General features: G+C 30.2%; 5 protein-coding genes across 5 annotated transcripts; 2 read left to right on the top strand and 3 right to left on the bottom strand.

Annotated features, from left to right (window-relative positions):
• Positions 1 to 228: 228 nt before the first annotated feature.
• On the bottom strand, positions 229 to 1,956 carry GO595_002513 (lysine--tRNA ligase; the record flags this gene model as incomplete). Its single annotated transcript, XM_067915431.1, has 1 exon — positions 229 to 1,956. One exon carries the CDS (start codon positions 1,954 to 1,956, stop codon positions 229 to 231), a length of 1,728 nt encoding a protein of 575 aa, XP_067777450.1.
• Positions 1,957 to 3,030: 1,074 nt separating this feature from the next.
• On the bottom strand, positions 3,031 to 3,564 carry GO595_002512 (TNF receptor-associated factor 6; the record flags this gene model as incomplete). Its single annotated transcript, XM_067915430.1, has 1 exon — positions 3,031 to 3,564. The coding sequence occupies one exon, from the start codon at positions 3,562 to 3,564 to the stop codon at positions 3,031 to 3,033; it is 534 nt and encodes a 177-aa protein (XP_067777449.1).
• Positions 3,565 to 3,832: 268 nt separating this feature from the next.
• Positions 3,833 to 7,201, top strand: GO595_002511 (cytokinesis protein sepH; the record flags this gene model as incomplete). The annotated part of the gene is made up of 1 exon (XM_067915429.1): positions 3,833 to 7,201. One exon carries the CDS (start codon positions 3,833 to 3,835, stop codon positions 7,199 to 7,201), a length of 3,369 nt encoding a protein of 1,122 aa, XP_067777448.1.
• A 704-nt stretch (positions 7,202 to 7,905) lies between these two features.
• GO595_002510 (leucine-rich repeat-containing protein 23) lies at positions 7,906 to 9,165 on the bottom strand (the record flags this gene model as incomplete). Its single annotated transcript, XM_067915428.1, has 1 exon — positions 7,906 to 9,165. The coding sequence occupies one exon, from the start codon at positions 9,163 to 9,165 to the stop codon at positions 7,906 to 7,908; it is 1,260 nt and encodes a 419-aa protein (XP_067777447.1).
• Positions 9,166 to 12,735: 3,570 nt separating this feature from the next.
• Positions 12,736 to 13,662, top strand: GO595_002509 (uncharacterized protein; the record flags this gene model as incomplete). The annotated part of the gene is made up of 1 exon (XM_067915427.1): positions 12,736 to 13,662. The coding sequence occupies one exon, from the start codon at positions 12,736 to 12,738 to the stop codon at positions 13,660 to 13,662; it is 927 nt and encodes a 308-aa protein (XP_067777446.1).
• Between the last annotated feature and the right edge of the window lie 25 nt (positions 13,663 to 13,687).

Here is a 13,687-nt window from a genome sequence, read left to right as displayed (position 1 = left end):
GGCAATGTCATACATAATTTATATGTATAATAGCAAGAAAATATATTGTATTCTCAATAAAAAATGAACTGAGGAGCAAAAGTTTATGAAGAATTCTTCAAAGTTATAAAAAATAAACGGTTCCTATTACTGTGGGGTACCCTGAACGTCACTTTGGTTCTGCCCAAAATTTTTTTGTTTTAATCCATATTCTTCTTAGAAAAAAATTAATTAAAAAATTCTTGAGTTTTATTGTTTTTGTTCAGTTGAATCAAGAGGTTTCATTAATGGATATAATAAAACTTCACGAATTGATTCTTGGTTAGTAAGAAGCATTGTAAGACGATCAATACCAAGTCCCCATCCAGCAGTTGGAGGAAGTCCATATTCCAAAGCAGTGCAGAAAGTATCATCGTATGGCATTGCTTCGTCATCATTAGCTTCCTTTTGCTTAATTTGATCAAGGAAAAGTTCGCGTTGTACCATTGGTGCATTAAGTTCTGTGTAAGCATTACAGTATTCTAAGCCATTTATGAACAATTCGAAACGCTCAACTTGTCCTGGGAGATCACGATGCCATTTAGCAAGTGGAGACATAACTTGTGGATGGTTCATTAAGAATGTTGGATTAATGCATTGTGGTTCAACAAAGTGGCCAACGAGTTTATCAAGCATTCTTGAAACAGAACGTGGTGGTGTAACTTCAACATCATACTTAACGCAAAGGTCATCAAGATACTTACGAGTTTCCTCTGTATCCTCAAGTGGTGGGAGTTCACCAACATGTTTCTTAAGTTCTGCAATCATGTCAATACGACCAAAAGGCTTTTCGAAATCAATTTCTACCTTTCCATTTGGAGTATCAATATCAAATTTAAGTGATCCTTTAACTTTCATTACAACGTTCCTGAGAAGTTCTTCAGTGAAACTCATTAAGAAGTTGTAATCTGCATAAGCCATGTAAAATTCACATGATGTGAATTCTGGGTTATGTGTTGGATCCATTCCTTCATTACGGAAGTTACGACCGATTTCATAAACACGGTTCATACCACCAACAACGCACATCTTTAAGAAAAGTTCTGGTGCAACACGAAGCCAAAGATCAATATCGAGGCTATTGTGATGTGTGATAAATGGTTTGGCTGTAGCACCACCTGCAGATTGCCACATAATTGGTGTTTCAACTTCGATAAAGCCATGATCATCAAGGAAATGTCTAAACTCACGAATGATTGTAGCACGCTTTTCAAAGATTTCACGATTCTTTCTATTAACAATGAGATCAAGGAAACGTTGACGATACCTAACTTCTGTGTCTTTAACAGAATGTGGTAATTGATGAAGGCATGGTGTAAGTAAGGTAAGATTTGTGCAGCAAACTGAAAGCTCACCATTCTTTGTGCGGCATGGAAAACCTTCGGCGCCAACAATGTCACCAAGGTAAAAGCGAGCAAATTCGTCCTTGAATTTGGAGGTGTCATGCCAGCTTTGAGCACGGCAAAGAAGTTGAAGTTTCTTTTCACCATCATATAAATCAAGGAAATGAAGTTTTCCGTAGCTACGGATGTTGTAAATACGACCAGCAACTTTAACTGGGATTTCAGGCTTTTCTTCTCCATTTTGTAAGCCACTAAATTCTTCTATGTATTTTGGAATGGAGTGTGAGACTGGGAAGTAGTGTGGGTATGGAGAAACAAGAGATTTATCTGCACGAGCTGCTTTTAATTGTTGAGTAATTAATGCAAGTCTGCGTTCATAATATTGCTTTTCATCAAGTTCCTCAAGCTTCTCTGATTCTCCTTGCTTTTTGGGTGGTTGTTGAGCTTGCTTCTTTGCTTTGTTTGCAGCGATTTTTTGTGCTTTTAAAACTGCTTTGATTTTAGACTTAGATACAACATTACCATCTGGGTCATGGTAAACACCTTCGGAATCAATTGTATATCCCTCTGGAAGTTCAGGAGCTTTCGAGGACATCAAAGAAAATGAAACACGACCATGCGGCCACATTTCAATTCAAAAAGTTGTATGGCCAAAGCAATTTTCAATAAAATTAACTCAATTGTAGTCTGGCACAAATAGGATTCAAAATCATCATTATGCTCATCAAAGCATTAAACAATTACATAAATTGTTTTTAATATAAAGTTTTTATCATTTTGTCATTAAATATTGTCAAGCTTTCAAATTTTTTTAAAATTGAGCAGCAAAAAGATTAAATATTTAAAATCAATACAAAATCTTCCAATGTTTACATTATGTAAATATCGCGAATAATTTTTTAAAGCAGAGAAATGGAGATTGATATTGTTTCATGTTTCGAAACATGATAGACTCCGATTCAAACGAAGTCTGTGAAAAACAACCATGGAAACCCTCTCCCAGAGGCGTGTTGCAAAAGAATTCATTGAAGGTTTTTTTTCGTCATTTGTTAATAACAAATCTTCAATTTCTTCATTTTTTGATGGAAGTTCTTCAGTTCATTTAATGAATTATGAAAATGATCATATGCTCAAAACGAATGGAACAGGTGTTATTGAAATTCAAAATTTGTATAATTCTTTCAAGGAATTTTCTAAAATTCATCTTGATAATTTTGATATCCAAAATTCAAACATTTGTACGAATGAGGAAAAACTTGAAATAATTTTAATTATTGTTAATGGAAGTATAGAATTCAAATATGAAGGTTCAAAGCTTTTTACTTCGATCTTTCATTTAAAAAAGGTTCATAATAAATTTGTAATTTCACATCAACTTTTCAAATTAGAACCCAATAATTCACCTTTTCATTAAATAGCAAGTATATTTGTTTCATACTTCCAGTATCTATAAACTTATTATTACCCCAAAATATTTCATTTGAAGAATTCATAATGAATTTTTCTTATATTGTTTTAAGTCAACAATCAATTTAGATTTTTGTATGTAAATATTTCTTATCCTTAGTTTTATGATTTACTTAAACAAATTTGTTTAAAAATATTATCATTTTCCTTTTTTTATTCATTACGATTCCATTGTTTTTTTGAGATATTGTTGATTAGTTTATTAGACAACAACAGAAAGGACCATTAGAACAATTGAAAATACAAGAATTGAGTAAACAACAACCCGAGTATTTTCATTCACAGGCAAAAGTCCGATTACATTTTTGTTAACATCTGTCCAGCGTGGTCTTGCATGTGTTGTTGTTCTTTGATTCTGTGAAGTGGAGTTTCCGAAATTTATTGGTGTAAGATCTGCTATATGAATGATATTATTACAAGATGGACACTTATCAGAACGATTTAGCCATGTTTCAATACACTCTCGACAAAATGCATGACCACATGGAGTGATAACAGGACATGTTAATTGCTCAAAACAAATTGGGCATTCCCACCTTGGCTCATCAACATCAGGTACATCTATTACTGTTGTTGGCTTTAATTCACTGAGTCTAAGAGGTTGGTGACATTCTGGACATGTATGATCATCTTCTAGTTTTCGTTTTATGCATGAAGCGCAAAATGTGTGGCCACAAGGGGAAACCAAGGGAGCACGAACAGTTTCATGACAAATTAAACATTTTTTTTCAGTCATTAGGAAATTTTGACGATAGTTGAACGTTTAAGACGAACAATTCCAGCAAAACTCTTTTACAAAGAGATTTTTAAAACCAACCAATAAATATTTTTTTTCATGCAATATATTTTATGGATATATCCATTTTTTCCTTGCTAAAAACTAAAATTTCTTCAAAAAAAAAAAAAATGAAAACATTCTTCTTGCTTAAAAATCTTCTGTTGGAAAAGTACGTTTATTTTAGCTTTTTGTTAACAAACCGTGATTAACGTTCGTTTAAAATAAAATGAAATCAGTTAATGAATATACTTTTGAACAGACAATTACTCCAGGGGATCATCCTCAAGTTTTCCAAGCGATGAGCTCTAGGACTGGTACTCTTGTAGCAATTAAATTTTTTCCACCAAAAATTATTGAATCAATAGAAAAGGCAGCTATATCACGTCTTTTTGCTATGTTTTCATCTATGCGTCACAGAAACATTGTTCATTACCACGAAGTTATTTATAATACTACAGGTGTTTTTATTGTTATGGATTGGTGTGAAGGAAATTCATTACGAACTACGATTGATCGATTTAAATCCATTCCAGAAAAACTTGTTGCTCGTTATGTTTGGGATATTCTTCAAGGTCTTGAATATTTACATGAACAAGGTAATACACATAACAATCTTCGTGCTTCCAATATTCTTCTTCAAAATGGTGTTCCTAAAATCACTGACTTTGGTCTTAGTGCTACCATTACAAATCTTAATATTCAAGATAATCCTTATTGGAGTGCTCCTGAAGTTCTTAATTCCAAAACATTTACCAAAGAATCTGACATATGGTCACTTGGATGTACAATTATTGAGCTTATGACTGGTAAACCACCATTTAAAGATCTTCCACCAGAAGAAGCGAGGATGCGAATACTTTCTGAATCGCCTCCTCTTCCAACAAATGCTTCTACACATCTTTGTGATTTTCTTACAATGTGTTTTAAAAGAGATCCATCAGAACGTCCTTCTGCTAAACAGCTTCAAAGTTATCTTTGGCTTTATAACGAAAAAGAAGCTGCTGCAAAGCGTGAAAGTGAACAACAGAAAGGTGAACAATTACAAATTAATCATAACAGAGGCAATGCATCACTTGGACCTGATTTCAATGCTCTTGATAAATTTGATATTGATTCGGATTCTGATGATTTTATTCCTCCTCAACCTCCACGAAAGAATAATGCTCCGTTGCTTCAACTTACACCAACAAAAACTAAAAAACAAAAAGAAAATTCATCATCAGATATGTTTGGAAGTAGTAGTGATAAACCAAAAATAGCACCAAACAAAAACAAACCTTTACTTAAACTTCCAGGTAATGATAGTAGTTCAGATAATGTTTTCGGAAGTGATAGTGATGATAAACCATTAGCGCTTCCACAAAACAATAAAAACAAGCCATTACTTCAAATTAATAATCCTCCAAATAACAAAAACAAACCTTTACTTAAACTTCCAGGTAATGATAGTAGTTCAGATAATGTTTTTGGAAGTGATAGTGATGATAAACCATTAGCACTTCCACAAAACAATAAAAACAAACCATTACTTCAAATTAATAATCCTCCAAATAACAAAAATCAACCATTACTTAAACTTCCAGGTAATGATAGTAGTTCAGATAATGTTTTTGGAAGTGATAGTGATGATAAACCATTAGCACTTCCACAAAACAATAAAAATAAGCCATTAATACAACTTAACAATGTAAATAGTTCCAGTGATGTCTTTGGTAGTGATAGTGATGATCGACCACTTACTCTTCATAAGAAACAAATGGTTAATCCTAATAGTGCATTAAAAAGTGTTACTAGTACAGAGAAGAATGCACTTGCGTTATTTGCTGAAGATGATTCTGAAAGTGGATTTGATGTTACATCTGGTGAAGATTCATCTGGCACAGAAAGTCTTACTATACAAAGTTTTGTACGTGATCAAGGAGATCTTGGATTTATTGATGATGAAGATCCAGAAGAACAAAAGATATTTGCACAGCGCTCTCGTGTTGAAGAACTTACACGTGAATTAATATCAAATCTTCATTTATTAAAACTTGGAATTCCAAGTCATACATTACTTGGATATTTAGAACGTATTCTCTCAATTCTTAAAGAAGAACCATCAGTAAGATCAACATTAATTTCTCAACAAGGTGTAATGCCTGTAATCGAAATTTTAGAATTTTCGAAAGTTAATGATGTTGAAATCTCTCGATCATTACTTTCGATTATATTTGAAATGTGTGTAGGTCAATCACAGATTAAAGAAAACTTTTGTTTACTTGGTGGTATACCACCTGTTATGAAGTTTCTTGATCCATCGATTGATTTTACATGTCGCCAAAGTGCTGTTAATATATTAACTGAAATATGTTCTAAATCTCAAGATAACACACAAATGTTTATAGCTTGTAATGGAGTTTCAGCACTTGTTAAAATTCTTCATTATAATGTTGAAAGTGAAAAACAAATGATTTCTATAGCATTACAAACAACAATGGATATATTTTCATCACAAAGAGCTACACAACAAGCAGATTTTTGTCGATTATTTATGAAGGCAGGTGTATTACCACCACTTGCATCAATACTTTATGAACTTGCAGAATTACAAAATCGAAGTCAAGAAGTCAATAAAATGATTGAAAACATTTGTGACCTTGATTTAATATTTAGTCAAGCGGACACAAAAGTTAAAATTGCAATGAGTGAGCCAGATGTAATGGAGAAGATAGTAGAGTCATTATATTCTAAAGCTGAAAGGTCTGCACGACAAGTTTTAGCACCACAGAATATATTACAGTTATGTAAGACAGTGAAGTTTATTGGAATGGATCCTGAAACACGTGATAACTTAACAAGTTCCGGTGTAATGGAAATGACATGCGAATTATTGAAAGTTGATTTTGGTAATTCAGCGTCATCTAAAACAGATACGTTACACATTCATTCAAATCTTATTACATTACTTGCAGAAATGTGTAAGTTATCACGCGCACGTATTTGTTTTGTAGCTGAAAGTCGACTTCTTAAATATTTATGTGAATATCTTCAAACAGAATCAGAAATTAAATCACAAACACTTTCAGTTATTATGGAAATGTATCTTGTAGCAGATGTTAATCAAGAATCAATGATGAAATTAATTGAGGATAATTTGATTGGTATATATTTAGATAACTTACCTCAGCCTTATTGGTGCACTAAAGCAATCACTGCAATTTATTCATTATTAATGAAAGAAGAATATCATATAGAAAAAATGATTGTAAAAGAAGAAGCAATTAAAAAGTTCAGAAAAGGACTGAAATTGGTGAATCAAGATAACGCGCCAACATTCATCGGAAAATTAATCGGAATATGTCAGCAGTCAGTAGAGTTCTTAAGTAACTTGTTAAATAAGGAATTCATAGGTATAATTATAGAGAAGTTCAAAATGACATCGCAAGTTCCGGTTTCATTATTAGAATTGGTGTTAGTGATGTTCCAAAGTAACGTGGATAACGTGAAAATATTGCGTGAAAATAAATTGAAATTAATTGTACAGAGTTTCTCGCAATGTGATAATATCAAACAGAAACGATTGGCTCAACAAATTACTAAATTTTTTGAATAAAAACGAATATATTTTTAGAATGAAAAAATTGATTTTCTTTTTAAAAAAAATTTAGTGAACTTCTATAGAATAAAATACATTTTTCATGTTGAAAGTATTTACTCATTAAAATTTTAAAACTTGATTTTTATTATAGATAAAAAACTGATTTCGTTGGTGGAAGAGTATGAAATTTATTAGGAAATACTCTGGAAAATCTTTCCTGATAACAAGATCTTGTAACATTGAAAACATTTCTTCTATGGTATTTGTAAAAGATTCATACATTCTTCTATAAAATTGTTATAGACTGGAAGAAAAACTTGTAGACCGACACCTCAACATAACCCGCGCCTACCCTGTGGCATTATTCATAGAGAACATATTTAGATATATATATTTAATAAATTTTTTTTCTATTTAATTTTGTAATTTTCACAATATTCTCATTTTCACTCACTTCACTAAGGAGAAATTTAACATGAAGAAATCTTTTTTCTCGATTTTTTTTTTACATATTTTAATTCATGTTTTTGAGACTGAGTATATGATAAAATTTATATTTATTAACAAATTTGTTGTCGGTCTACAGACAACTGTAGATGGCCATCTATATTAAAAATTTAAACAAAAATTATTAAATATTATTCAAACAAAATTAATATCGAAAAGAACTTAAGCATGCAAACAATATAAATACAAATACATCATAATATATATTTATTTCAATGACTTTCATAAGCAGAATCCGAGACAGTATTATTTTCATCATCTGCATTTTCAGTTGAATTATTTATTTCGCTTTCCTCTGCTTCCTTTCTCTTTCGTTCAGCTTCCATTTCTTCTGCTTCTTGTCTTTCTGCGTCATTTACTTCTTCGCCATTAATTTCTTCTATTGAAGGAACTAATAAAATTATTTCGATTCTAAATGCTTCGACGTCACAAACAGGTGAACCGTCCAAAGCAATTGATTCCAAATGTTTCAGCTCAGACAAATCCTTTAAATCATTTATATTTGCAATCGAAGACATTTGCAAATCGAGTTTTTCTAATGATTTTAATGACCTTATTCCGTTAATGGTATCAAAACTATTTCCGCCAATGCTTAATGATTTCAATGTATGAATTTCACCGAAATCACATTCTTCAATTAAGTTTTGACTGAGATTAAATGTTTCGATTTTGTTTAAGCCTAAAAATGTGTTTTCTTTGAACTTATGAAGTTTGTTCTCTGTGAGATCTAATTCATTTAGTTCATTCAGATCAGAAAACGCATTTGGAGATATAAAACATATTTTGTTTTGTGACAAAAAAAGTTTTTTAAGTTTTGGAATTAATAATTTTTCAATTGTTTTGATTTGGTTTTGTCTTAAATCCAAAATCTCAAGGCAAGGAAATGAAATATTATCAAAAGAAGTGATCTTATTGCCTGCTAAATACAATTCCCTTAGACCTGAAATGTTTGTTAATGGTGAAATATCTGAAATAAGATTTGATTCTAATTTAATGTAACGTAAGGTTTGATAGGAGGAAAGCGCCGACACATTAGCTATGTCAGCTTCTGAAACAGAAAAAGTTGTGAATGCAAAAGAAAGACTGTCTCCTTCAACTGATTGAAGATCTGATAAACGATCTGCAATAAAATCAGGTGTTAATTCTAACGTGTCTTCTTCTTCATTTTGTTCTTGGGAAGGAAACATTTTCTCTTTAATAATATTAAGACATTCTTGTTTATACTCTTCGATTGATTCATCATCGGTTTCTTGTGGAAATTCTACATCTCTTATAAATAAAATCATATCTTCTTTGTCAAACCCTTGGGGAAATTTAAGTTCTGTAAAAATTGCATCGTATACTAATTGTTTTGTTTTTTCTAAATCAACATGATCTTCCTCCTCTACTTCACTAGCGGACGAAACAATTGGTTCCTCTACAACAAGTGGAGAATTTATTACTTCAACTTCAGGTGTGTAAAATTCTTCCATCTAAAAACGTTTTTATTTTACTTTAAAATTTCTTCTTGAAAAAAAAAATCATTTTTAAAAATTATGAAGTAAAACATATATCAATGAATTTTATATGTTATTTTTCACAATGTACCTAAGAATATTTTATAATTTTTTATCTAATTGATCAAATTTGATTCAAAATAAAAATTTAATTTTTTTATACAAATTGAATATTAAAATCGATATACTAATTTTTCATCACATAATTATATTCAGATTTGATTTATTAGGAACAATTATTTCAAAAATCCCGTGGAAAAACGATAGACAAATTAAATGATCAAGAAACTGTTTTCCACAGAAAAAAACTATCGTCTTTTTGAAATTCCTATCGTTAAATGTCACTTTTCTTTGATGTGTTACATCAAATTAAATTAGAATTTATTATGAATGAACAATTGAAGATGATTTATGCAAATCCAAACCCAAATTGGCTAAAACAAAATAATGGAAATAATATCGAAACATTTTTAATCACAGATTTAAGTGAAACATCATTACCAATAATTGATAAAAATCAGATTAGAAGTGAAACTTATATTTTTGATTATCCATGTCTTGTTCAAATAAATGAAATTGTTGATATAGGAATTCCATATTCAAGAAGAATCAATTTTGAGACAGATGAAAAAGGAACTTTAAAATTTTTACTTGATGATGGCTTTAATACTTTTATAGGTATTTCCAAACACAAAATGAAAATATTAAATCCTTTATTAACACCTGGAATAAAAATTGTAATCTTAAAAGGTACAATCGCAAAATATGGAGTTGTGTTCTTAGATGATGAACACATCCAAATTATAGGCGGCAAGTCAACAATAAAAACAGAAAAAAGGAAAAACATTGTACAATATAATCCAAAACTTTATCAAACTCAACAACCAAAGAAAGAAATTAAAAAAACTCAAAGACAAAACACAACCAAAAAGAAAACGCAAACAAAAAAGAATTCAACTAAACAAAATCCAACTTTAAAATTAATTGAAGAACCAATAAATAAAACTCAATTTTTATCATCAGATGAAAGTGATTTCGAATATATTGAAAATGATAATACAAATGAACAACAAAACAAAATAAATATTATGCAAATTAAAGAACTTATTAACAAATCCGAAAGTGATAAAATCTCATTTATTGAATTAAAGAATTGTAAAGTTAAATCATATGGTACATTATCCATAGCAAAAAACAAAGGAAATGTATATTATTATTCAATGAATTGTATAATTTCAGATGGCAAAAATCGATTAATTTTAAAAATCTCACCATTACTTATTGAACGAATGATAGGTTATAAGCCAGAAAATTGGATACAAATGGAAAGAACAGATCAAAACACCATTTTTTTAAATATGAAAACAACCATATCAAAACTTTCACCAATTATTTTAATCGACACAGGAAAAGGAAACTCAACCGAAAGATTTTTTTTATGTTCAGAAGAATACGTAAAAGATATTATTTAATGATAATAAAATTTAACTTACATTTACTTCCAAATATGCCTCTTGTAATTCTTTACATCTATGGAAGAAGCATAAAATCAAACAATTTAAACTTTCCACCAAAGTATTATAACCTTTTGATTGTGTTTTTCTGATTTTATTTTGATATATTAATCTTCTAAACACAACAAAAGCAAAAAGTAATTCTATATTACTACATTTAAACAAAGCCAATTCAAACACATCTGAATTTGCTAATTGGAAAATATTTGCAGATAATATTATTTCTGTTATTTCAAATAATTTTGCAATTTGTCTACTACGATTAAGTTGTACGAAATTCGACATTTTGTTCTTAAAAAATTTTAATACATAAGTAATTTGAGGATTTCTTGCCTTTAAAAATTTGATTCTATTTTCAACATCAAAAAATATACTAAAGAATTCATTTACATATAATAACAATGGATCATGTTCAGGATGATATAAATTAGATAAAACATAAGAAACATTTTCGAAAATTGTTGGATCAATTTTTTCATTAGCAATTGAAATTATTTCTTGATTACTTAAAATATTATTTGGGTTATTTGAAATCCCTTTAAAATATTTAATTGCATATCGATTAAGTAATGATTTCTTAATAGAGTTCATATAATATAATTGATTTTTAATAAGTTTAATTTGATATCTAAGTTCTAAAACACAATCCAAAGTATCAATTTTTTTAGAAGTTTCTTCGATAAAATTCTGAAGTGCAAATACTTGGAAATTTTTCTTATAACAAAAAGAAGGAATATGTTGATGATTTGGTTGAAAAAATGGCGTTTTAGGCAAAAATGTAAGATATGAAACTTTATTTTTAGTACATAACTTTTGAAGTTCAATGAATTCTCTTTTATATTGATTATTAATATTTTGTTTTGTTTGATTATTTTTATTCTTTGAAATAGGTGTAATTAAATATACATAAAACGAAGAATATCCTTTCTTATACATATCGAATATTTCATGAATTAATTGTTTGAAATCAGATGCAAATGTATCATCATCCATTGCTATTTCAATTAATGTATGAACATCACGATCAGACATAACAAAAGGAATTCGTTGTAATACATTTGAACTTGGAAGTGTTGGTAAATAATGTACAAAATTTTCATTCGATGATATTATATTCTCTAAAATATGATAACCTCGTGGTGGAAGATTCTCGAAAAAATCAAATAAATATTTGAAGTCTTTCCATGGCATAGCATTAGTACCAAATATTCCTTTGTTTCTTAATGGATCAAAGATAATTTCGATGAGTAATTGTTTAACATTATCTGGATATATTTCTTTAAATTCTTTAAAAACTTTTACATGACTCGGAGTTAGATATTGAACAGATTTTTTAAGCGAATTAGAAAAACTATCGAAGATTTGAAACCGAGTAAAATTAGATCGATATTCAAAATAAAAATTGGCCCAAAGATTTTCATAGAAAAATTGCACAGAAAAGTAAAATGAAACTATCATTGATTGAACAAGTGTTTGCATTCCATTTTTCGGTAATAAATTATGTATCATTTGAGCGCCAAGAACACAGAAATCTTCGAAACAAAAGAACCCAAAAAGCGCCGGAAAAGTCGAATTAGAGAAAACCAAACTTAATGTTGAATCGATTGAAAAATTGTTATAAACTAATTCACAAAATTTACCAATGTCACTATGTATTCTCAGAATAAGAAGAGAAAAATGCATTAGTGTCTCTGTTTCCAAATGATCTAAGATTTTCTGTGGTGAATCGATAATATTTTTTAACATATCATCTAATGTTGGTGATTCGAAAAATTGGAAATCATCCATCAGCGTCATGTTTAGTAAGTAACTTGCTCTTGCAGCGGTACATAATTGTAAAATAAAATTACAAAAATTACTTAAATCATTTGCCAAATACAAGTTTGGCGTGAAATTCGAGAATTTCTTCGCTTCTGTTGCTGAGCTTATAAGGACTTCTTTGTCATCTTCTTGAAAGTCCAGTAGCTCTTTTTGGACAAAGAATTCCATTTGAATTGTTTCATCGGCTTTTTTTGTTTCTGAAGTTTACTCAATGGAAACAAACCCTCCGTCTCAAGACGAGGAAAGGTTCCAAAGAGGGATGAAGCTCATGGAAGAGAACCTCCCTGGGGAATCTATGCAATACTCCAAAATCCAAGGAAGATTGGATTCACTTTTGCTAAGGCCTATTAGCATTATTTCCGACATTGCAACTGAAAAGAGTGATCCAAATGCGTGGAATGCACATATAAACTCTATCGACTTTAAGCCACTTCGTGAACTTGCCGAATTGATTGCAAATAGAAAAAGATCTGGTGAAAACTCAAAACATATTCAAAACTTAACAAAGGAAAACGAAATATTAAAGGAAAAGATTGATTTGTATGAAAAAGAAAACCAACGTTTACAAAAGAAATTAAGCAAATTACAAGATAAGGAAACATCTCAAGAAATGGAAGCTGTGACTTTGCTTAATAACAAGCTTGCTGAACTTTCTGAAGAAATCAATTCACAACAAAAGAAGGTTCAAGATCAAAATGATGAAATGAATAATCTCAAACAAGAGATTGATTCAATTAAATCAAAGGCAGCCGAAGAAGAATCTCCAGAGATCGTAGAACGTGACATAACTCTTGATTTAAGTGATGATGCAGAAAACACAGTTCCACTTACTGATTATCAAGAAGTCGTCAAAGAACGCGATGCAATCACTGAAAAATGCAACATATTCAAATCAATTGTCTGTGAGATCCATAAAATTGTTTTTGGAGTCAAAGAACCCACAGACAGCGACTTACAAAGTATGGAGAAGTCGAAGGAAGCCAATCAACTGATCCAAAAGTGGAAAGAAGCATATGAACATCCAAAACAGAGCACTGAAAAAAAGGGCGAAGACTATGATCAGGCCAAGAAGAGGTTTTGGATAGTAATTGCTGTTGCAATCCTTTTAATTGCATTACTGCTTCGCCGCAAAAGTTAATCCTGACTAAGTTTTTCCTCAAAGC

This window comes from Histomonas meleagridis (genome assembly GCF_020186115.1).
Source record: "Histomonas meleagridis strain 2922-C6/04-10x chromosome Unknown contig_18, whole genome shotgun sequence".
Lineage (NCBI taxonomy): Eukaryota > Parabasalia > Tritrichomonadida > Dientamoebidae > Histomonas > Histomonas meleagridis.
The sequence above is the reverse complement of the archived record's forward strand: the minus strand, read 5'-3'. Positions and strand labels throughout refer to the sequence as shown.